General features: G+C 36.7%; 1 protein-coding gene across 7 annotated transcripts in view; it reads right to left on the reverse strand.

Annotated features, from left to right (window-relative positions):
- Positions 1–26,267, reverse strand: part of PTPN3 (protein tyrosine phosphatase, non-receptor type 3) — a 161,217-nt gene that overhangs the window by 64,737 nt on the left and 70,213 nt on the right. For 3 of the 7 annotated variants that reach the window (XM_021386948.1, XM_021386950.1, XM_021386951.1), the window contains exons 3-9: positions 17,707–17,814; positions 17,534–17,591; positions 16,372–16,450; positions 14,840–14,884; positions 13,986–14,038; positions 4,494–4,614; positions 360–447 (exon numbers count right to left, since the gene is read on the reverse strand). In XM_021386948.1, the coding sequence (XP_021242623.1) occupies positions 360–447; positions 4,494–4,614; positions 13,986–14,038; positions 14,840–14,884; positions 16,372–16,450; positions 17,534–17,591; positions 17,707–17,814 (552 nt within the window). Of the gene's footprint in view, positions 1–359; positions 448–4,493; positions 4,615–13,985; positions 14,039–14,839; positions 14,885–16,371; positions 16,451–17,533; positions 17,592–17,706; positions 17,815–22,194; positions 22,270–26,267 lie in introns of those variants that run through there. The other 4 variants (XM_021386954.1, XM_021386953.1, XM_021386949.1 and 1 more) reach the window with 4 other exon arrangements.

Below are 26,267 nucleotides of genomic sequence, written 5' to 3' on the forward strand. Positions count from 1 at the left end.
AGGAATAAAAACCGGGTTGATATTTTTAATGCTGTGTTAGCACTGAAAGAAAATGAATGCTGTTTATATTAAGACATTCATAAACTTTAGTAAATTTCTTAAGTAAAATGTATTGCAGTATTAAACAATATATTTTTAAGATGCATTGCAACTCTTTTGAGGCTAATCTAGTTTATTTATTTTTTATTATTGTAATTCCAGGATCTAAGCTACTCAGAAACTTTTCAAAAAATATCAAATTCAAAAGTGACACGTGCTAAAGTCAAGAATAAAATGCTACTGTTTTTAATGCTGAATACATAATCTACAAGAGCGTGTATAAAACATTTTCCAAGTGAAATATTGCATTGTAAACATACTCTACCACTGTGCAATTCCACTCCATAGAAATCAAGTGTCCGTGCTATATTTATGTAGCAGGACTCGGCTTCAGATTGCTTGAGGCCACTGAAAGAGGAAAAAGAAAGATTCAGACCATAAACAAAAATAAAATACATGACATTACATTTATTCCAAATGCAGGAGAAAAAAAAACAACCATAAAAATTCTACTGTCCAACAACTGTGAAAAACTTCATTAAAGAGTTCCACAAAGTACTTCACCTGTGAAGGACCTCCTAAGAGACTCTCAAAATGGACCAAGTCATAAACAGTGTCATTGCTTCAGTCATTCAGCACTTCTTAGAAAAATCATTCTTAGCTGTTTTGCTTAAAGGGATAAGGAAACAAGGCCTCCATAAAAGCTTCTTTTACAAGAAGCTGTATCCACAGACATTATATATTGTTTAGTATCTCAGAAGGAAGTTAAGAAGAAACAATAGAAGCAGCAATCTATTCCGAAGTAAAGGGAGAGGAGGGAAGAATATTAAATAAGCTAACATTATAAAACCCAACAAGCCATCTAAATTTACAATCAATAAACAAAATCATACTTTTTCCCCTGCTGTTAGATGTGAAATGTGGTGCCAGACTTGCAAGGATTCTCTCTTCTACTTTTTTAGAAAACTTCTAAGATTTTGACAGACATCTGCTTTCAAAACGAAGAACTCAAGAATCCTCACACAAATAACCTAATTTTATAACTTCACAGAACTTCCACATGGAATCTACTAGAAGCTTTAAAACACCAAGAATCCAAAAGTAATCCCTACATAGTTTGCACTTCCATGCAGCCTACTGCATTATTCACCTGAAAGGATTCTAATACAGTCTAAACAACATCCCCTTCAGCATGATAAAGAGGTAGTTGCTTCAGACAAATCAAAGCATCAAGAGATTATCAGCTGAGAACTGATTAGACAAGATTCCACTCTAACACAAAATCTGCTGTAGGCTACTGACATCATGGTGAGCCAGCAATGATCCTGGTCTTGCAGCACAGACCAATGAACCAGGCACCACAGCATGTTAGAGCAACTGTCAGAAAAGAGATCAACCCATTACTATCTACACAAATTTAAAAAGAAAAGGCTACAGATGCTATCCTTCCATGGCTAATACTAAGTCCAGGAAAAAACAACAAATTATGCCCATTAAATTATGTTAATTAAATGTGATTTAAACTAGCAACCTATAAGAAAAACATGTAACATTATGTTACGTTAGGACTCTAGATAGAAAGGCATTTCATATAAAGCAGTAATTCTGATTTTTAAAGGAGTCTTTTCCTTGGAAGATGGCCATCTATTACTTCAAGATACTATCCATCCTTCTAAATTCCAAACCATACTAATCTTCCCTGAAACTGCCATTCTAACAAATATTATTCTTCATGAAACCAATTAGAAAGACCAAGTTATGTTGAGTAATAAATACATTGTCAGCAGTGTGGCTTGAGAATGTCACAATACTGGAATAAGGACTGGGAAACAAAAAGCTCTTCGCAGATAACTCACTCAGATCTACATTTATGGTGACTACCATCACCTTGATTTTCAAAAAAAGAAGTTGACCTTGTGTCTTTCACTGTGTCAGAAAGGTTGAGAATGGAAAACAAACATACAAAATGACAACATGATTATGCAACAGGATGCTGAATACAGAAAACCTAATGTTCCCCCAAGTGTATATTTTCATTTTGTTAAATTTTGATTAAGAGTTTCGCTCAGGAAGATAAGGAAAGTCGGATGAATACCAACAAGACATACCTACAAGTTTTAATTCTCAGTTTGCTTATATCATCTACATCAGATTAATCATGTCTTGTGTCTTGAAAGGCCAGTAAGAAGTGCCTCAGCACAGACTTAAGATTTTTTTGTTTGCTTGACCTGCCACTCTGGTAAAGAGGAAGCTAACACTACAGGCCCCTAATGGTGGGGAATTACTCAGTAAAATAAACAGGCAAGAGAAAAGAATTCCTCTACAGACTTGGAGATGGAACACAGGAGGCAAATTTCTCAAGCTTTACTAGTTTGAAATGATAGCAGTTGCTTTCTCAGCACCTACCATCCGCTGAACTGTGTCTTAAGTATGTTCATAGAACTTCCATCTCAGATTTGGCAAAATAATATGAAATTCAGTTAAAAATATTGCATCGGGGCTAGAGCAAATATGATGCAACGCGTCTTCTCAAATCTATATTGCGTTTCAGCAATTATGACTATTTTTTTTCCCATGATCCTCAAAGGATAGATATGAACGAATGAAGAAGAACAAATATTCACAGGGCTAGGTTCGAAATCCTAACAATGGTTTAAAAACTTAACATAATTTTAAAATATTTGCCATAGGGTGTGCGTAATACTACTGACTCACTTCAGATCTCATTTCAAAACATTGCTCTCCTCAAACTATAAGATGAGAAATTCACTCTTTCATATTTCTTTCTTAGAAGGTCCAGTGAATACCACAATCATTCATGTCAAATATGTTGCTGGCACTGATCTCATCAAAACAATGTCTCAGACAGCCGTATTCACTATACTTGCCAAGAGGGACGCAAGGAATACTGCCAGAATACACAATAACCTGTCTCCCTCTCCCTAAACTCCAAAACAAACATGTCTGAAAACTTAAGCATCAAAAAATGTTGTAAATGAATAAAGAATTATTTTTTTCCTAGTGCAGTATATTCAAGTATTGTTATTCATAACTTTTATTACATGACCTATTTGAACAGAGTGCTTGCAATACAGTTAGACTTCAGTCTACCACAACAGCTACCAATGACTAATCTACCAAAACCATTCAATGAAAGCATTGGTTTCACTGAAAGAATCCAGAAAATAAAGTGCTTTCCAACACATATCACCACAGATCTGTGCAGGCTTCTAGTCTGTCCTCTGCAGGACATAACCAGTCATATCTTTGGCTACTATAGCAGCAAAGCCATGACCCCTGCATACCCACTCCAAGATTCCTCAGAGTCTTCCCTCAGTAGTCTCCAGGACAAGGTCTTCCTAAAGATGACTGAATTTATTCATGCCTGTCTACAAGTTCCCTCCTAAAGAAATCTTAGCCTTCTGGAAACTTCTAGAATCAGTTTAACTGTGAAGGAGTAGAGGCCTCAAGTGTTGTGTTCCTGAACTTGAACATCTAGAAAAGCAAACCAGATTACTACTTATGCTAAAGGAAGAGTTGCTGTGTGAGTTCGGTTATCTCTGTTTTGTCCCCATAACTGACAAAATGGCATGCATGCTCTGGACTGTGCTAGGCAGCCACACGTGAAGTTCTGAACTACTCACTACATCCATCAGTGGTAAAGAAAGAAGAGGGAATAGTTAGAGTACTGAAATATGGCAAAAAAAATATTCAGGAATATTAGGGGAAGAAGAAAATTGAGATATTTTAGGGCAGAAATCAAAGGAACTAGGAGAGCAGGGAACTAGTTCTGCTGCAATAAAAATAAGGACAGAGCATCAGTCTTTAGAGATTCAGATTCCACTTGCTCAAATACTCACAAACAGTTTCTTAGGTTAACATATTTGCATGCAGCATGAGTATCTGAGCAACACCGCTAATTCTAAATCTGCAGTCTTACAAGGCACAAATTAGCAAGGTTAGCAAGAGTAATCAGCAGTAGACTTCAACTGGAATAACCAATTACAATCTTCATATTACACTCAGGAGAAAAGAGAAAGCACTGTTATTGAGGCTTGGCTCCCTTCTGTACCACCCCTTCCATAGGGGAACAAGAAAAACCTGTAGGATTTCAGGTCAAATCTGTAGGATCAATCCTGTAAGATTTCAGGGTCAAAGACCCTTGATCCAAAAAAATCACATATACCTAATTCAGTGGTCTAGATGGTTGCCATTAACAATGTACTATGCTAACTGTTCTACTCCTTGTAATAGTTAAAACTTCATGAAATAAATTTCTAACACACTGGCATTAGACTCTGAAAAAGATTAATTTTGCACCTACATACTGAAACCAAGATTTTCATTTAATACACATTATATGAAATATAACTAACTTGAATCTTCCTTTTGTACTTTTTTTTTTTTTTTTTTAAGAGCTCACGAGACAAGAGAAAACTAAAAATTAATGTTACCTGTGTTGTTCATGTAGTGCTTCTACTTTGGTAAGAAAATCTTTGTTCTGTTCTGGTATAAAGTTGTAATTGGACAGATATCCTGAATGATGTACTGAAGCATCATAGTCTCCAAGTTGTGCTGTTGGAAAACAATAAACACAAAGCTTTCATAGTTAATTATCAATTAGAAGAAATCCTTTCTCCTTATTAAAATAAAACGCGCACATGTAAGGGGAAATGCAAGACTTACAAATTATTTCCCTGCGGACAAGCCATGTTAAACACAGTTAACTGTATTATGTCCACAAAGAAAAACTTTTCAAAATATGCTTACCCTAAATATAATCTCAGGTACTGAAAAAGATCAGTACTTCACTTACTCATACAGCCACACTTTTGCAACCCAATCTGTAACACCACCACACAGGTAGTACAGTATGTGCCATGTTGGCACAGACAAGTAGTACTGTAACATTAAAGGGAAGCAAAATGCTCCAGAAAGACAAATGAAATCAATTTATCTTTACTTGACCATAAAAGATCAGAAGTCTTCAGTTATATCTGTCACTTAAAAAGCAACTACTCTGTACACTGTAAAAACTGCTCTAACTAGATCCACTGGAAACTGCCCTAAGAATTCAACTGTTAATTTTGCCCCTGCTGAACATGAATTATTTAATGTAGCATAAGAAACAATTCCTGATTCACACACAGTAGTAACATGCTGCTACCAAAATTAAACGCATGCTTATAGAAAAATAAACTAAAAACAACATTCCTTAAAATTTTACCCTTTAATTAATGATACTGAACAGTATATATTTTTAAATAGTTACTAGATAAAAAATAATTCTTATACACAGTTGGTGGGATATATGAAAACATGAAAGTATAAATGACCACAAATCTACAGCCCCAGTCCATGCAAATATTATTTAAGAATATGTCACCATAAATTTATATCCTGGAAGAGACAGATACACGTAACTCTTGTTATAAAGATGAAAGGTTTGTAGAAGGAAGGCGGTTGACTCAACCTGGCAGACCTACCCAGCTTCAATTTAAAACCTTTATTTCATGTTAACTTTGGTACTTTTATGAAATACCTGAAGACATTAAACCCTAAAATTATGGGATATTTAAGCAATTCACTAGAACTTGTACAGTTCTCCTTTTTTGCTTGAGAGCATGAAGTTTTCTTTTTATATGCAAGAAACCATTAAAGATTCCCAAAACTTTTCTGTATGGTGCGTACATTAGCACAGGAAAAAGTATCTGTGTTTACCGTCTATACCACAGTATGGAAAACAGCAACTAAATCATGAAGTTAAAGAACAAACCTTTAGGAACAATTCTGTTACCATTATTTAATAGAAGAGAGATTCAAATGATTTGGGCTAGAGGAAAAGTAAAAATAAAAACAGGCGTACTTCAGAAATAACTTACAGGTACAATCATAGAATAGAATTAGCTAGGTTGGAAAAGACCTACAAGATCATCCAGTCCAACCATCCACCTACCACCAATAACCCCACTAAACCATGTCTCTCAACACTATATCTAATTTTTTTTTTTTCATTCAATATGAGACAGGTTCTAATTAGTCATCTTCTACATATGGAATTTGCTCTGGTCTCTTTTTCACTTCTCCTAGATATGTGAGGTCATACCAATACAGGGAGCAGCTCAGAGTACTACTTGCTTCTTCTTCAGCTCCCCAGACAACACTTCAACTGACACAGTGAAAGAGAAACTATAAACACTGATGAGCAGACATCTTAAAAGAGTAATGGTCTTGAGCAGGATTTTATTTATCCAAGAAAGAGAAAAAATTAGGGAGTGTCAAGACAACAGTAAAATCCATAAGGCTTCCACCTCTTTATTGGATTTTTGCAGCAGAGACTGGGGGAAAGAGTACATTATGATATTTTCAAAGTTTCTCCTGACATTGCTGCTGGCCTAAGTGATCAGAACAGAAGCTGATACAGACTGAATGAATATGAAGTTGCAGTAAACAAAAGTGAGGTGTGTTTCCTGATTTGATTTTTTTTAAACACATTTTTTCCTACTCTATTTGCTCTTTAAATCATAATAACTGGGTAAGAGCAATAAATTTGAACCAAGAAAGAATTAAAAAAATCAGTTATTTTCATATCAGTTCCCTGTATTTTACAGTTTTATATTTAATATGACAAGCTTTAAAGAAGGGAATATAACAGAACAATTCATACAGAAGGCAATATTCAGTGTAAAAAGGCATTTCTTTTATAACTCAGTAAACTGATATTGCAATAGCCAAGGAACCATATAATAATTTTCCTTGGGTGAAGTCCCAATTCAATACCGTATGAATTTAAGAATGTTTGAAAAAACAACAAAAAGATCTTGAGCCCATACATGTTGACAAAGGATATGAACTGTCTATGCCCTAGTGTAGCCTAAATAAATCATGCTTTCTTCAGATTTTTTTTTTTTTTAAACAAAGAACTTGCTCAGTCAGAATGATGTGGGAGGCTGCATATTTTTGTCTCTTTTTCCTGACAGCAGAAAAACTTCTGTGCAGAAAGGCAACAAAGGAATCAAAGGACTAGTTCAAGTGAGGGTAAAAAAATAAAATTAAAAAAATTAGACATTTTGGTAGAATTCTGATGCAGAAGATGGGAAGACCAGAAAAGATGACGGGCAACAGACAAATTTGAACACTGGCAACTCAAAGCTGAAGTGAAAAGACCCCGACCAACCTGATCTGACTTTGAAGAAGTCTCTTCCAAGCTGAAATTCTCTGTGGTTACACTTATGCATGTTATTTTTGACGTGCAAACTCCTGTTACATGATCAAGATAACAGTTTGCTTGTCTCCAGTTTTAGAAATTGATGTTGAATGCTAACAGCACCAAAATATTGGCAGTTCAATCTGGTCCTGTTCTTTATTTCCACAAAGATGTCTGGCAGTTTCACAAAGTATAGTAGTAAAAAGGTCAGCTGTTAGCTTCATATAACTTACATAGGAATAGAAAAGTATCACCATTCATGGGAAAAATGTCACAGAGGTGCAGAAGACAAGTTGGTTTTGAATTCTAGAAAGTTTTCTTATGTTTGTGTACAAAGCAGTAGCACCAGAACCTGTTTTTGCATATAGGTGTTCCAAACAAACACAAACATCAGAAGGATAGTGTATGAATGCTTAATTTACTCAGCATGATCTGGAATCAGTCAGATATTACAGAGAATTCAGTTCAAAAGAATCCTGAGAGAAGTTAGTGCCTGAAAGTAGGTTTAGTGTCAACTCTCTGAAGCCCTGAGAAGTAGGAGGTATACCCGAAAAAGATCAATTCATTTCACAATGAATTTGTAACTTTTTGCAGTGTTGAATATTTTACTTGACATTAATAAAACAATAAGTGAACTGAACTGCCTGATCTTCGAAGAGGACAATAATATGAGCAGCTTATGTTACCAGTGGAATGGAAAATTAACAAATGATGGGACAAGTTCAGGATATAAATTATATAGTAATAGCAGTTTCTCATTATATTGTAGGAATAACATGAATGGAAGTTTAAGTCAAAAAGGTTACATTAGTTAACTTTTTAGCAAAGAGTAAAAATTGTCAGGTGAGAAAACTGCAATCCAAGGTTAAAATATAGTTACAGCCACATGACCGGTCTACATAGGAGGATACCAATAACGAGTTAAGTGCAGAGAGAAGAGTAAAACACGATACTGAAAGTTGATTGTAAATCTGTCTTCATGTGAACACTGAAGTACAGAAGGAAAAGATGTGTCCTCATTAGTACACTTGAAGTAGTTTAGGCACTGCTAGTTACTGCAGAGAAATATAAATACAAGATATTCCGTTATGAAAATACTTCTGGAATCAGAAGAAAAACCACTACAGCAGAGTACAGTTTTGAAGAAGCAACATAGGAATGTAGCCTCTTATTAAAAAGAGACTAAAATGACACTAAATGGAGCACTGAAATGAGTAAAATCCACATAGACAGAGATTAAAGTAGAACTAGATATCACACGAATGAAACCAACTTCTTTTGATGATGACTGTACATAGTTGCTGAACACACAGAAGCTAGTCACTTTGTGGTGAGATGGAATGAGAAAATAGGCATTAAAAAAAGTGAAGGAACATTTGTAGAAAAATAACTATACATACACAACAGTGGTTTCAAAGTTATCCATTAAGACTCCAAAAAGAAAAACGAGTCAAACATCCTATTGCATTTCATTTTGGAAAATTAAATAAATCAGCTGCTCATAACTCACAATTAAACATGAAAAAAAATAAAAACAGCAATTCAGTAGATCTCAAATACAAAATGTACTTCAAAAACCATACAATCAAAATCAGAAAAAGCACTGAGAAAAGTGAAGCATATCCCAAGCACAAGAGCCATTTTTCCTGAAAACAAACAAAAACAGCAACAAAAAAACAAACAAATAAAAACTATGAGGATAGGGGCAAGGAATAAGATAAAATACTTGTGGATGGGAACAATTATCAGTACTTCCAAGACATTCAAAGGTTTTGTAGAACTAATGCATCTTAACACTGCACTGATCTGTCACTTGTGCCTCAGAATTCACTACAACTCATTATCATGACTATAATAATGTATTACATAAATCCTGATCCTTGTGAGACTGTTCTATTCCCATTTTTAGTTATGTTACACAGAAGTAAATATTAATAGGTTCATCCACCTTAAAAACATAGAAGAAATAGCACTTATACTTCAAGACACTGTAAAAAGTCAGAGTTAAATCCATTTGGTGGCCAGTCACAAGTGGTATCCCCCAGGGCTCAGAACTGGGGCCACTCCTATTCAACATCTTTATCAATGATCTTGATGAGGGGAAAGTGCACCCTCAGCAAGTTCACAGACGACACCAAGCTGGGAAGGAGTGTTGATGTGCCAGAGGGTAGAAAGGCTGTACAGAAGTACCTGGATAGACTGCATCGATGGGCCATGGTAAACCATATGATTTTTCAATAGGGCCAAGTGTCGGGTCCTGCACTTTGGTCACAACAACCCCAGGCAACCCTACAGGCTTGGGGAGGAGTGGCTGGAGAGCTGCCTGATGGAAAGGGACCTTGGTGTGCTGATGAACAGTCGGCTGAATATGAGCCAGCAGTGTGCCCAGGTGGCCAAGAAGGCCAATGGCATCCTGGAGTGTATCAGGAATGGTGTGGTAAGCAGGATTAGGAAAGTCATCCTGTGATGTGCCCCTGTACTTGGCACTGGTGAGGCCCCACCTTGAGTACTGTGTTCAGTTTTGGGTGCCTCAATACAAAAATGACATTGAGGTGCTGGAGCAGGTCCAAAGAAGGGCAACAAGGCTTGTGAAGGGCTTGGAGAATATGCCCTACGAGGAGTGACTAAAAGAACTGGGGCTGTTTAGTCTGGGGAAGAGGAGGCTGAGGGGAGACCTTATTGCTCTCCTCAAATACCTGAAAGGTGATTGCAGTGAGAGCAGGGCTGGTCTCTCCTCACTGGTGACAGGACAAGGGGAAATGGCCTCAAGCTGCGCCAGGGGAGGTTTAGGTTGGATATCAGGAAAAACTTCTTTACAGAAAGGGTTGTTAAGCACTGAACAGGCTCCCCAGGGAGGTGGTTGAGTCACCATCCCTGAATGTGTTTAAAAACCATTTGGATGTGGTGCCTGGGGACATGATTTAGTGGTGGGCTGTTCGAGTTAGAGTAGTATGGTTATGTTGTGGTTGGACTTGATGATCTTGAAGGTCTTTTCCAACCTGAGCAATTCTATGATTCTACGATTCTAAGTCAACTTCCTTGGCAATGGCCAATATCCCAGTCTGGGATTCTCCATTTCAGAGATTACAGCACTGTACTTCAATGTTTAAAAGTATTATAGATTCAAACAACAATTTGCAGCATAGTGGAATGATAACAGACAAACAACAATTGGAGTAATGATCTCCTGAAGTCCTCTGTATTGCTTATCACAACTATAAAATGAAGTTAAGGGAGATCAGCCCCAAAAAGCTGCAGAGCTTCTGTACACAAGCTGTCAGGATGATCTTAGCAGAGCAGTTCTACGAGCTGCCAGCAAGCTCAAGATCAGCAACCTAGACCACAATGAGCCATGTGAAAGAAAACAGGCAAGTATTTTAATTAATCTGCTTAAGCGGATTCTAGTATCAAGGGCTTCTTCACCACCACCAATAACATGCTGGTACTGTCGATGACAAGTGTTGCAGACATGATAAAATGCACCTTTGACTAAACAGCAGAGTTACACACTACAGAAGGACAGACAGGCCACGTACACAATCCTTATACTACCTCACATATATGGTAAATAATTTCAAATATTGGAAATTCAGATCAAAGTTTTCTGTATTTATCAAATCTGACTGTGGTTCCAAAGCATAAGGGCTACCAGTACCCTGGAGAGTAGCCAAAACTTTGATCTTTGAGTAAATGTCAGACTGCATGATGTCCTTCTGAATGTTATTTCCCTTCAAAAAAGAATGGGAAAGCACAATGCTTAATGATACAAAAGAAAAAAAGAAAATCAAAGCACTAGCTGCAAAGAGGCAACTCTCTGCAAATTAGGAAACCTAAGGTTTTGATGACTTATTTAAAAAAATATTAATAAATAAAAAGCTTTATCTATTTACGATTTAGTTAGAAGAATCAGGCAAGAAGAAAGTGGTTGGAGAAACTCTGTGGTGCAACTCTAACTTGTAGAGATGCTGTTCATGAGCATGATGTTCCTCCAAATCCTCCAGCCTGTATACTCTGACGCAGATGCGATCTCAGCCTTGTCCAACTCCTGCTGGAACTCCCCAAACTGAAAGCAACTCTGACCCCTAATTCCTGAGGAACGTGCATTTTAAGCTCACCCTTCCTAAAATCCTCACCTTCACAAGCTTCCTTTTCTTCAAAGAACCTTTAAATCACAAGCAAACCATCAACCCCTTCCTGAGTAAACTGCTGAAAAAAGACAACAGGGTGCTAGAGACCTCCTGTTTCTCATAGCACAGCTGAGAAGGGATAAGAGAAATTATGTTTAGAGGAGGAAAAAAAAATAGGCAGTCACAGTGAATCACTGGACAACTGAAGCTCAAGAAAAATAAAGCTTACAGGTATTCATAGTATTTTGTGGTGGCTTTGCTGCTGTGTTTCAGATTCAAGTCCTAAGCCATCAAAGGACTAACACACATGGGAGCATATTCCCACCAAACCCATGGGACCTCTTACATACCCGTAGTTAGGCATGTTTAAATGGAAATGGGAACTTACTACAGGCAATGACAGGAAACAAGTGCTTATAAATCAGGTACATAACATTTTGAATAAAAAAAAGTGACACATCAAACACATCCATTATTTAATTTTATAGACTCTATAACATTCTCATTTTACACTGGTAGGAAACAAGGGGTACAATCCATTACTAAATTTTGTTATTTTTATGGAAGAGCATGCTTCTATTCAAGCAGTTTTGAAATGTGAGATGCAGTTCGTTAAGCTCTCCTTAAAAAAGGATCTCAAAATTCACTAATTGCTTCTGGCAAAAATGCATTTGCCAAAATTAAACTAACTTACGATTTAACGTTTTTAGACAGTTGGGAGCTCTCCCTCTGCATAAAAGGGAAGTTACAGAAAATCATCACAGGAAATGGCTCAGGTGAAACTGTTTCATGGCAACTTCAAACAATTGCTTTTTAACAAGGAAATACCCCATACTTACGAACTTAAGCTCTCCTTAAAAAGTACAAATAGAGATTAAAGTATCAAAAGAAAACTAAAGCACTTTTACTTGACAAGAATCCCAGCAAACACATGGAGGTAAGGAGAAATACATGCTCCGATTTCAGAAGGTCCTTTCTATTCGATCATTGTCTGAATGGCAATAACCTGGTAGCAAAACAGAGACTACTTTCTTTTAAGGGAGTATGTCTTTATTGAATGTTTCATTCTCTGCTGAAGCAGCAAATAAAGATAGCTGTTGCTGTATGTATGATACCTAAGAGAAAAAAAGGATTTTTTTTTTTAAACTGGTAATTGCACTAATAGGAAAATCAGGAAAGTAGCTGAATGGGAAATTCCAGAATCTACCAGGAAAGAGAAAGATTAAAACATACCGTAGCACCCTTCCACAATCTTTACTGATCTTCATTTTCCTTTAGTAAAACTAACTGCATGAGAAGGTATGCAAAGCTCTGATAAAACTGAAGGAAAATTGGAATTACTTTGGCATTTGGGGTGCACTACTTGTGACATAACTCATTTTGAAAATCTTGTTAACTCTGAGCTTGTCATAAACATTTGCTTTCTTCAGTGCACCTTTTCATCTTCTTGCTTTAGCACAATTGCGTTGCCAATACTCCACTAAACACCTTAATGGTTTTGAGAGTTCTAGCATTCCAGTGCCCAAACTGTCCCAGTGATGCAGACGTGGGGACTCATTTTCTTTTGCAACAAAACTGGGATGCTAGCCTTTGATGGAAAACATGTTTTGGTTTCAAACATACTCATTAAGTAGGAATGTGTTTAAAGGTCCATTTAATAAAAGAGAACAGAATACAATAAACACAGAAGTGATTTCTTTGCAGCCGCTTGGGATTTTCATAGATATCAAGAGCTTGACACTGTATTTTCTTCTTTGAAAACTTTATTTAAATTTTTTAGCTTAATGTCCTCTTATAACGATTTGTGGACATCACTAGTGTTAAAATAATTATATAACATTCTACTTTGCTATATAGTATTGCTTGCCCCAGCCATTCTACCTTTTTTTTTTTTGTAATGCAAAACTCACTGATCCTTCAAACTGTATTTTGATAATTTTTTTTTAATCTTTTTTTGCTATACTGAGAAAGGTCTCTCTTCAGCTGTTTTTAAATCATCCACCTAGTATCCCTTTAAAGCACAGGATTCAAATTTTTTCTTTTTTTCCTTCTACAGAAGATAGCAGAAAAATATCACCCTTGGAACTTCTTTCCGCGCCAGTAGCAGGCAGATGAAAAGGATGAAAATTATTGTAAGCAGAATCACTGCTGACAGTTTTCCCATATCTAACAAATCAGTATTTCCTGAAAAAAAACGTTACGTAAGAACATTTGTGTTTCTTAATCATAATAGCTAATTTACTTTCCCCTTAACTGTTCTCTAGGTGATTTCTTATTTCCCTGGAAGGCTGTCTTGTAGTTACTGTAATGCCCACTAAGCTTTATGATTTTGAAGAAAAAAAAAAAGACAACATTGGGAACAGTACATGTTCTACAAGCACACACAAATAAGAACACCATTAATCACTGTATCAATTTTTTTTTTTGACAGACTCAAAAAGTAGGCTTTTTCTATGTAGAACATCTCCAGGCTGCAACTTTACCCTCCTTTCCAAAGTATCACTTGTGGTATTCTGAACATTCCACACAAATAAAGAAATCTTTCCTTATTTTTCATTGGAGAACAACCAAAAACGTACTCACTAATCAAAGAAAAATTGATTATTACTTACATTGTACTGCGTATGATGCCAGCACAACAGCAGAATTAATAGGGCATGACAACCTGGAAAGGGAGAAATTATTCTTATTTAGACATAGACAATATAAATACAAATGTGAGCAAGGTATTTCCAACTATTTCAGCACGTAAAGACTTGTTTATCTTCAAACTGTGTCTGATTTTTAATTGTGAAGTTTAACCATCAAACCAAACAGACTGCACAGGTTAGTTGTGTAACAGCTTCTTACACGAATGGATGTACCTCATCCTAAAAAGACATATTCTTGCTGGATGCTTATTCTGGAAACCAAAGAAGGGATTTTTATGTGACTCTGGACACTATTCTAATAGTTGCAATCCAATATATTTAAAACCAGACACAAACACTAAAATTAGCCAAATGCCAGTACAAAGACAGCTCTGATCTAATGTTCAAATGTGATTCCATAAACAATACCTCCTATGAGATCTTAACAGTAGTATCTATTTGGTAGCAAGTATCTGGACCAACTTTTTGTACAAATACAAAGGAATCAGGGAAAGGAACCACTGGGTATATGTTCATTATAAAGGGAAGATATCCCAAGACTAATGAGAAACAAAAGCATGAACTGCTATTTATGAAATTTATGTACGTGCAGAAACAACATCTCCCACAGCTCAATCACAACAGACTTATAAACCGCTCTTAATCAGCTGTGCAAAAATTTGAAGTGTCTCCAAGCAACTCAAATTTCTTTAAGCAGAATTTCATGAGGAACTCCTTTATAGCAGGAATTGATACTCTCAGAAAAAAAAAAAAAGGCTTGTTTGTTCGTTTATGTTTTTAAAGAGAATTATGGAGAAGTTGAAGATTCTTATTACCTTCCTTCCACAATGTCAGTCTTCAGCTGCAAGAAGAATAAGTGCCTACAAAATATTTTTTGGAAAAATGAAAAAACACATATTTAAAAGGTACTGTTTAAATCGTTAAAAGTATTGATTTTATTTTACTATGGAGGTAAGTTTCCTGGCAAACTATACAAACAGATGAATGAAGTTTAATGGCATTTACGAAGACATACTCACGCACCCACTCTCTCTCACAATAGTTTTAAGGATGTCTGACCATCAATACTACAACCACAGGACCACAGTATTTATGTCATAATGAACACTGCAAAATACAAAGCACTACAGAATCAGCCTTCTTTTCTTCCAGGATTACCTACTTGGGATATAATTTCTTTTAAACATTCTGTGACAGTCTATCTTGGGACTGTTTTTAATAACCAATGGAGGATGAGATGTTTGTCAAGCAGCATACGCTGACAAAAGCTCTTGAACAATCCCCCAGGAGCCATTTAGCCTTGCTCATATTAGAGCGTTTGACAACACTATTTGGGAGCAGCACTGGAGAGCTGGGAGCAAAGAATCACAGAGATCAAGTCTTAGAATAATTTCATAGAATCGTAGAATGGTTTGGGTTGGAAGGGACCTTTAAGATCATGTAGTTCCAACCCTCCTGCTATAGGCAGAGACATCTCCCTCTAGACCAGGTTGCTTAGAGCCCCATCCAGCCTGGCCCTGAACATTTCCAGGGAGGGTGCATCCACTGTAAGCAACCTGTTCCAGTGTCTCACCATCCCCACAGTGAAGAATTTCTTCCTGATATCTAGTCTAAATCTACCCTCTTCCAGTTTAAAGCCATTTCCCCTCATCCTGTCGCTAATTTAAGTTTAGAACTGCACAACAGTTTACAACTGCATAAAGAGCAAATATCAGAATGGGTCCCTACTTTATTTTTCAGTTCGAAAATCATCTATAATGTTGTACTATTTATATTCTCTAACATTAACTAGAAGACAAACAAAGAAATTGTTTCAAAAATGTCAGATCTAGAAAACAAGAACTGTTATCTGCTCTTCCTGAAACAAAACAAACAATGCCCTCTCACACCCCTGGAAATAAATCTACTACACATGTTCAGAACTGACTCAGCGCTCATACAAAGAAAAATCTGATATGCTTAGGGCATGCAGTCAGCTTAATCACTGAACTTCCCATTTTTTAATCACTGCATCCGGTTAATTAAGGGATTAGAAAAGAAGGAAAGCACAACAGGCAGCCATGAAGGCTTCAGAAATGGAATCCATAGTGCAAATAAAACAACTAAGATTTCTGTAACTAACTTATACTCTACCTGTATTTTGGAACTGTGGGCTGCTTACAGCAGAAGCCATTTATTATGAGCATTACATGAAGCTGCTAATTCCAAACACATTAAATACAAAGAATTATACAAGGTTATACTATGTAATATTACATAACATACTGTAGTTTGCCATTCTGAGGAGGTGGAAATGAGGGCTTTACACATACTTAGTTTACGGAATCAAACATCAGACAGACATTACCTGGTTTGCTCTTGCTGAAGTGTGTTAGGATCAGGTATGAAAAACCTTACACGAAAACGAAGGGTGCAGGGAAAACCTCCTAAAATATTTTAGAAGACCAAATCAATTTTCTTTTTTAAGAAGATACACCCAAAATTCTTAAGTTTATGTTTACAGAAAAGTTACACAAATAACCACACAGTAATCCCATGTATTTTACTTGTGGTTTCTCATTAATTAGAGAGAAGTCTCTCCTGACGCCCCTCACCAACTACAAGAAGAAAACATTCTTACATATTATGATACTTTCATTTTAAGTACTTTGTGCCTGCTATTTTACATAAAAGTACTATTTAGTTCTTTGCTGCTTTGCTTGATTAATTATTAGAAAAGAAAAAAGCAGCAAATGTATATGAAGCATTTCAATCAGGATAATTCTATCTTAATTATAGAAAAAACAAAGAAACACCAGAAGTCCACTGCGTTAACTTCTTGTGTTTTTATCTGAATTCCTACACAACCTACAGCATACAGTAAAAATAAGAGATCTTAAAAACATAGCTCAGGTTTTCCAACACAAATTGGGACACTGTCACTCAAGTTCTACTACGTCACATACTCTGGGCTGCTATACGTGTTGTTGCATGCTGGCTGGCCTGTCCTTGAGCTCTCCTTTTTGGTAAACATTCTGCACTACTCAAAACTGTTCATGAACAAAAAATACTTGAACAACGCATGGACTTGGGAGCACATTTTTTGTTTATTAAAAACTAGTGTAATACTAAGTTTTCTTATCTTACTTGAGACAAAAATTGGTCAGAACCTGTACATGAAACTGGCTCGGCTTCCCTCAAATTCCCTCTTTCTTATCTTCCATGTAAGGATGAATTTACTGACACTATAAACTCACTACTGCTTTCACAACCCTGATGTCCAACAGTGCTGAGAAGCCTGTTGCAGACCCTGTTACAGCACAGTTAGCAATTCACCAGGTCCTAATAACACTCAAGGGGCAGTAAGAGATGCAGAAAGTTCTGCTTAAAAGACTGGCAGAGATAAGACTTGCTCTAAAAGAAAATCTACCATACAGATACACTACCAACAACTGTATTCATTCTAGTCATAAGAACACAGAAAAGCTGAACTACACAGTTACAATCAAGAAATAAAAACTAAGTCTTACCTTTTAACTGTTTCCTAATAGGTTTGTTTGGTTCGAGCCATCGCTGTGAAATGAAAAACTATTAGATGGATTAAAAATATTTAAAAATAATGGCTGTTTACTTTTATATGCATGTGTATGTATATATACACGTACATATACATACACACACATCTATTATTTACTATACTTACAGGTGAATCTACTGAAGTTTCATTTTGCTGTAAACCAAAATACTCCTTTTCTGTCACACCCAACTGGCTATAGGTCATATCCAACAAAATCTGACCAGTGTCTTGTTTCTGAAAACAAGAAACATTTAGAAATGGAACTGTGAAACACACATTGTAAGATACAAATAATTTAAGTAAGTTTTATTTAAGAAAAAATAGAACACTTATGAATAAAAATAGTGGCTAATTCACTTGTTCAGTTTCTCAACAATGTAAGAGTTTTATTCTGAAAATAGTGGTTTTTTTAATTATTAAAAGAGACTCTCTTCCCAAAACACATTAGGTATCCAAAATCTTACAATATGAATTTTTATGAACCCAAGTCATTGAGGTCGGTCCAGCAATTAACTTTTATGCAGATCATCCCTCCCTCGATCAGTCTTCAGGAGCAATATCCTTCTCTGGAGTAGTACCCTGCAATCATAGCTTACAGCCACATGAGGCTGCTGTAGCTCCTGATGTCATCCCAAAAGCAGCTGTTTCCACAGTTTTCACATGGGAAAGTTTGTATACACCAGAATGAGGAAAAAAAGGTAGGAGGAAGCTGTAATTCTAGCCATTAGATCCTGGACTTCAGCTTGAATTCCCACTCACCCTACCACCACTATGCTACCCCATTTTCTGCCCAGACATCTGTCCAGTCAGGTATTCCCAGAAGAACTAGTGTAACCAGGGAAATCCAGGTGTCCCCTGGATTAAATTAGCCTATCTCCACACCACTGCATTGTGGAAAACTGATAACCAACTTCTGTCAAAGAACAACACTAATCAGTGCTATTAAAGAAAAAAAAAAACAACAAACAAAACCCCCCGAACAAGACTGCAATCTTAAATATGCTAACATGTAACATATCTTACAATGCTGTGCAGCACTTCAAATGTAGTCAAACCAAGCCAGTTTGCTTAGCATCTTGTCTATTCAAAAAAATTATATACACGTAAAATTTTTCAGATGATCTTCTGAATTTTATTCTTAAAAACAGAAATAAGCTGCATACATGCACAAAAGTGACATCAGAGGAAAATTTTTCATGCATGCAACGCAAGTACTTTATTTAAAAAAAAAATCAAAGGACTTAATGCATATGCATTATAGTGACCACATCTTTGTGGATGGCCTTATTCAGTGTGTAAGAGTGCTCACTCAAGCACTCGACACAATATTGCATTCAATTCTCTTTGTCTAGACCTTGTTTATTATACAGCAGTCAAGTCCTGCTCAGAAGACAGATTTACCTGTTTCTGGTTTTTGTTGGGTTTTTTTTTTTTGGCTTTTTTGTTGTTTCATATTTTGACTTTTCCTTTTACACTGTGCACCAGCAACTGTAATTAAGTGCTTTAAATATTAGCATATTCCACAGTCTTCTCTTATCTCATAAAAACATTATTTCTGTTTAGAAGATAAGAAACCAAAAATTCAAGCGAAAGACACACACCTTATTTTGGAGTACTGAATATTACTCAATACTTTCTACTGCTAGAGCAGAGCTCCAGCAACTCCACTGTGATCTGATCACTCACTATTTCTTCACCAGACTCCAGACAAAAGGTAAGGTAACAGTCAATTACTGGCCTAGGAAAAGCTATGCCTAGTTTTCTAGGGCAAAGTCGCACAAGAAGAAAAATATAGGCAACACTTAACTCTTACATGACTAGCCTTTCCCCTCTGACAGGCACTCCTACTTCCCCCTTTTTAACATTCCTTGGGACATTCAAGCCACAGCTCCCATCAAAACCAAAACCAATTTCTTTCTTTTTTTTTTTTTTCTCCCCTGAAATAGCACTTCAGTTCAGTGAAAAAATTGCAGCATCTCAGTGACAGGCAAAAAGCATGTAACTAAGCATTCCTCATCACACATGGCCATGATGTGCGCTTTGAAGGCAGCTGGGTCCAGCACTGCCAGTCAGGTGGGCTCCTATACAAAGAGCAAGATTTATCAGAGAGTATCAGTACATGTACACAAGATCTCCCAACGGAAACAGCAAAAGTAACCATGATCCTCTGAAATAATGGACATTTCCTGACTACGCTCCCCAGAATTCTGTGGGTTTTTTTTTTGTTTTGTTGGTAACATTGCTTGTTCTTCTTCTTGGAAGCAGAATGTGAAAAACTGTCAAGAGGCATCACAAGAAGCCTGCACAACTCTGAAGCACGACTTCGCATCCCTGGAGCATACTTCTAACACTGAGCTAAATGAGAAATTAATGGTTATTTTGTAACCAAAAGCAGTAATTACTTACAATGACGCATACACTTTAATGGAAAGAGTTTGGGAATTTGGGGTTTTGTTACAAATAGGCTAAGAGAAGATTATGGTGAGCAGATTCTACTGCTGATTTTCTCTAAGTTCAAACACTCCCAATTCCTCTTCTTTTCAACAGTACTGCCTCCCAATTCCCATATCATTTTTTACAGTTCTAGTTCTTCAATCCAATTCAGACATCTCCACCTTCTCTCTCTCCACCTTCCCTCAGAGAGGTACCTCTCTTCCTCTGCTATAAATGAAACGCTATGCCATTTCACTCCTTCCCCTCTAAAACCAAGCAAGCTCCCTGTTTTGATATTCTGAATCCCAACCCTAGATGTTCAGCCACTGCTAGCTTCCCCTACCTGCCTAGTATTCCTTTCTCCAATTCTTCTCCACTTCTTTTCACAAGCAATTATTAACACCACTTTTCTGTACTCCAATCCTTGCTCTTTGGTATCAAAAGCACAAATTTTCCTCTCCACAATGCCTAGATCAAGCACCCACTCTAGAAATCTATGCCACATATATGAAGTCATTTCCAACTGTTAAAATCTTCTTTTCAGTTGTCAAAATTCCTGCAGTTAAGGGTTTTGTTTTGTTTTTCCTCAGTAAAACTGTATTTACTTTAGCCTTTATTTTAAGAAACAGATGCATCATTTTTCAGTTCTAAATAACTAAAAGTTACTCACACAGCTCATGCTGCACGAACTTCAGTCTCCTTTGCACACAAACAAGTTTCAGATCCAGGTATAAAGTGAGTCAGGCTAAGAATGTCATCACATCCCTGCTTTTGAATTTTGACATCCATTCCAATAGACAGTCCTAAGACACAGTACTCAAACACTGAAGAATCAAAGGCTTTGTAACACAGTACTTTTACTCCCCTCCTCCACAGGAAGAGGGCAAAACAACATGAATACCACTCAGCTAAACTGGATGTCAGAATCAAGTTCTTAACACTACAAATCTTTACAGTGAGTAGTTAACAGACTCTTAATAATGCTCTTCCTTTTCTATAATGAAGTAAGAACTTATGCACATTCCACACTCAAGTACTGCTATCAAGTAGTATCTTGAGATAGTTTCTTGTTTCTGCTCTGAAAGGAAGTTTCCATTTAGTTCAACTTTCTGACTTCCACCGATCCTTATTCTGGTGCTAAAGATTTTGCGCTCATAGAATTCATTTGCATTTGTAGACGCATTAATCACCTCATAGCCACATATCATTCAGATCCATTTAAATCTGTTTTGAAATTGCTTTCACCTTATGTTGGATACACCAAAATTAATATTTAAAGCTGTCACAGCTTATACCTAGTATTGTCTGCCTGTGCTACCACATGAGCTCCTTTATTATAGCAGGAAATTAATTTCTAGCAAGCAAGTTCAAAATCTTGCTTACTAGAAATTAAAGACAAAGAACCCCTTCTCTAGTTCTAACATCAAGTACTTCCATCAGGTTGTATGATCAAAGACCTGCTGTCCTCAGAACTGTAAACCTGTTGCAAGTGAAGACTGTTAGTTCTTTGGAGTGGAAGGGTAAATACACAAGTAATCATCCTTTTCAGTTTGTGTTAACTTCTATGAAGGGTCACAAAGCAGCACCTTAACGGGACAGTGCAACACATACCCCTGTCCTCCTTTGTAATAGCTTTGCCCCATATTCTGGCAATGACAGTCTCACATTTAAGCACTTCCTATGCTTTTGCAAATTCAGCCTCACTTCAGACAACATCCACTGTTCCTTATGTGTTGTCTGAGGCCGTCCCTTCTTGATTTAGACCTTTAAACAGCCACTCACCACCAAACAGCCCAAGTCCATTGGTCTCTATATGCCTAAGAAATTGAACAAACTGCTACAGTTTCTTCTGAAGTCCATGCTAACTTACTTGCTCTTTTGCTAACAACGCTCTTTCCTCTTGCTGGAAATTATTTACCACCTGATCCTCTTATTCAGTGCTTGTAAGATTTTGTTTAACTAGAATAAACAAAAGAGCCTGTTCTTTCCTCAGGACCAGACTTCTGCAGAGCATCCTAGTTGTTCCCTCCATGCCTGCCCAAGCTAGAACTTGCCTCTTTTGTCTGCCCGTGATTGTGCACGTGACTTTCCACAGAGTCTGGCTCCAATGCCAAGACTAACACTGCTAATACTTCCTTGACAGTGGCTCAAAATTCCTGCCTGATGTACAGTAGCACTCACCTTATTCACAGCCGCAATACTAGTAGGTCAAACCACCAGTGACAGCCTCCTCTATTCTCTGTAGAGAAAACTAAGCTACAAAGAAAAAAAACAAATCAAAACAAAACTACCAACCCCCCACAGCAATACTTCTTCGGAAAGCTTTTAGTTTAAAGCACTGATTTTCCCTTGTTTGTGGCAATCCATCTGCTACATCATACCCCCATATCTTTTTTATTATTAATGATGCCTCAGACCTTCCTTTTTTTTTTTTTTCTTAATTTACTGAAAAAATTAAATAGCACATTAATGAAATTTGCCAGCCAGGAACTCTGCCAGTAACGTTACATCATTTTTCAGCAGGAACTACTGGCACCTTGAGTCAACTCCCTGCTCATCCTGCAAATCTGCTAGATTCCACATACTACAGCTCAGTATTTCCTATACAAAGTCACACCAAATAGTTATTTAAGCCTACCCTGAATATTGACCTACTGCATTTCCTTTGTCTAAAAACAATTTAATTTAACAAATACATATATGAGGCTAGTCACGCCAGATCTAACTTTGGAAAATCCTCCCCTACACTAATTCTTTCCTTCAGCATTTATTATGAAGTCAGACCCCAGGAAGGGATCAGACTAACAAGCCTGCAGAAGGCCAGATCACTTTCATGCTGTCTTCAAAGTCATCATCAAGTTTCATGCCGTCTTATTGTTTTCCAATCAGACTATCCTGATCTGTCTCAACATACAACTAAATATTTGTTGCCAGTCTGAAATTTCATACAGCAGTTCTTTCAACATGCAAGGATGCAGATTAGCACCAACCTCTCCTGTATTATCCAACAACGTCCAGCAGGAAAACTTAGTGATGAAGATGACACGCCTTTATCATCCCATTTTAATATGAGCAGTTTAAAGTCATAATGCATACCCACAATTAAACAGAACCTCTTAGAAAACCTCTGCTCATTGTTTTAAACATACCATTAGTAACTGTTGGTGCTAACTGCAACAAGCATATTCCTCTTCAAACAATTGAAGGAGTTTGATTGAGATGGTGTGGAAAAAAAAGCACAAAAATAGTCATATTGCTTCTCATTACTACAGTTGAATCCTTTTATTTCTCAAAGGAGAGCCTATTTCTAGAAGGAAGCCAAGTAGTTTAAAAGCAAAAAAAAAAAAAAACAACAACACAGGCACTAAAGACAAATATCGACTGTGCTTCAGAAAGATAATGCAATATAGAAATTATCTGACATTAAGTTTCAGGCCTTCCCAAAGATCAGTTTGCTGGAAATTGAGATGCATACATCCCAAGTGGTCATTCTTGATCCACGAGTCAAAGGAAAGCAATAATGGAAAATTCCTGTAGGCATATACCAAAAGTTGCAAATAAATTTGCTTTGTTGTTCAATATACACCCATTAAACATACCTGAACATGGTACGTGTGAACGTTCTATATGTATTAGAATGACAAATACCATCTTCCCCATGTGGAAAACAGAGTTAACTTCAGAGACAAATCAACCTTACTACAGAATTCAAACACCCAACATATATTGGAAGGCTTCAAAAATAAAATTAAATAAAACATTCCATGCCAAGTGCAGTCAAGCATTGGTCTAAAATGTGTTTTTTAAATAATGTTTGCAAGTTTTAGTTTACATACACCTTCCATTCTTTGGAAGAATTTCAGACATGTTCCATCTAAATAGTGAAATACATGTCTTGTTTTTCCTATATCAGGGCACTTCAGGCTGGTAAGGTTAACATACATCTCTATTTGAACTGCAAGCAAAGAAGCAGAGTGTCTCTCCCTGTACTCCATTGAGAATTTTCTTGATAACAATGACCTAGAGAACAGTAGGTACACAGGTGATACTAATTAACTCTTTGTGAGACCATCAATATAAAATTTTGTATCCATCAAAACTGTAAGTTATTTGAAGTTACACTTACAGTGCCTTTAAATAAAAAGAGTGAACAATAGCAAGAAAGGCTATCATTCCACTATTATGCTCAAAATTCAGACCAAAAAATGACACTGTTCCCCTGAAATTAAATCTTCCTTTTCACTTGCCAAACTACCAACATTCTTTAGTATGCAAGCTTAACAAGAACAAATTCACAGAAATAAATTTAGCAGCAATATTCAGGTCTCTCAGAAGACAGAAAGTCCCTTGGGTTATTTTCACAAGCAAAAATCTTCTTCCTCCTTCCACTGCTCCATTTTAGGACAGCTAGTTTTTGTTCAGATTACTACAGATACAATCACTTGGAAAAGAAAGTTCCATGTAGGAGAATGACAGAGATGCCTACAGTTACAATTTTAAAAGTTTTCCATGCCTATACAGTTTGCTAACAAAGTTTGAAGAAATGGAACTACAGGGACTGTATAATGATCCAGCTGCTACAGAATGAAGAGAAAGAGTCCAATTTCTATTCACCCTGTTCTCCAGAAGCTTCAATATTTGGTGATGTCATGAGTATCATACCATCATTTTAAGGATGTCACTATTAGTTCAAAACTTCAAAACTTCAAAACACAAGTTCCTCTCTTCAGCATGTTGGTAGGTTGACAGTTAAGACAATTTAATCCATCATCTTTGTATTAAATTTAAATTCACTTCAAATTCATCAGTATTAAGCACCTGTGCAGTGCCAATCAGACATTAAAATGTACATCTTGGAATATACATTTGCTTAAAGAAAATTTCTTTCAAGCTACTTCTACTCTTGATTTTTTTCCCCATTTTTCGCTATAACGTTCACATTCCTTGGAAATAAGTCCTCTTGCAGTATGAATTCTGTGTTCAGATAACTGCTGCATGACAGTTGTTGTCATCAGAACAGGAGCAGCCTTTACTCCCACCTGGGCTATCGTATCAAAGAAGGCCAAACTTTCAGCATTCTGTCTTTCTCCATTCACTTTTCGCTACTCATAGTGAAAACAATCTTGCCTACAAATGCAAAGCATACTTACATGTACACGAATATTAATATTCAATATTAGTTTAAAACATACATCCAAACATAGAGCTTTTGTAAATCACAGTCAAGTATCCCTAGCCCACAAACTAGCCCTGAAAAAATGCCAACATTTGTTTTGCACTGATACACTGAAGTTCTTTGTTCATAGATATGAAAACAAATTGTGTTGGCCATGAAAACAGAGTCATGCACACAAACTTCAGGAAGCTGAATTTTTCTGTTAATGTAAGCAGAACTCAAATGTAAGTTTTGAGCAGCTGGCTTCTAATCCTTTTCAGAGACAGATCCAATCAGAAAGTGGCAAAGCCTGCTCTGAGGCAGATCTCAAGGTTAGGGAATCCGGAAGGACAAGGGCCCTGACAGATGAGTGCAGGCTCCCCCAGTATCAGTATGATAGCTCAGTATTCCAAAAACATCAATCTTCCTGAAACTGGTCCTTGTATTAACACAATGTACCTGGATAGCCATGCTCCTTACTTTTTTTTAAACAAAGGGTCCTGTACTACCTCAGGGCAGTTCAGCATTATAGCTGCAGTGAAGGAGTCCCTTCTGATCCTCGGATCAAGGAGATAATCAGCAGACACCCTGAGGGTACCTTCAAGGCAGGGAGCTACATCAGCTGAGTCCTGAGATTCTTAAGGGTTTTGATGATTGTTAGAACACGCTGCTCAAAGGATGAAATGAGAAGTTCAGGTGTGCAGTGTTAGATTTCAGTCCAAATGCTAAATCTAAAGCTGTGTAAACAATTGCTCACTGGGAAGAATATACTACTATGCAGGGATTTCAAAAAAGTTTTAATTCCTCATTTTTCAAGGGTCCTTGTGCATGAGGGGGCATTTAGGCTAGATCTATTCAAAACTGACAGATAAGGTAATCTTACAGAGCATGCTGGAAATGAACAATGAAAAGTTTCTATTCACATGCTGCTCCTTCTCTTATATACTTAGCCCTCAATATCCTCCTCCCCAGCGTTAGCTACTTCACATTATATTTATATAACAATGTCTGTATGTCTGTGAGTGCCTATATATATATTATTTTTATGCATACATACATGCACACACATATGCGTGTGAAAACATGTATATATGAGTAT

The sequence above is a fragment of the Numida meleagris genome, chromosome 2 (genome assembly GCF_002078875.1).
Source record: "Numida meleagris isolate 19003 breed g44 Domestic line chromosome 2, NumMel1.0, whole genome shotgun sequence".
Lineage (NCBI taxonomy): Eukaryota > Metazoa > Chordata > Aves > Galliformes > Numididae > Numida > Numida meleagris.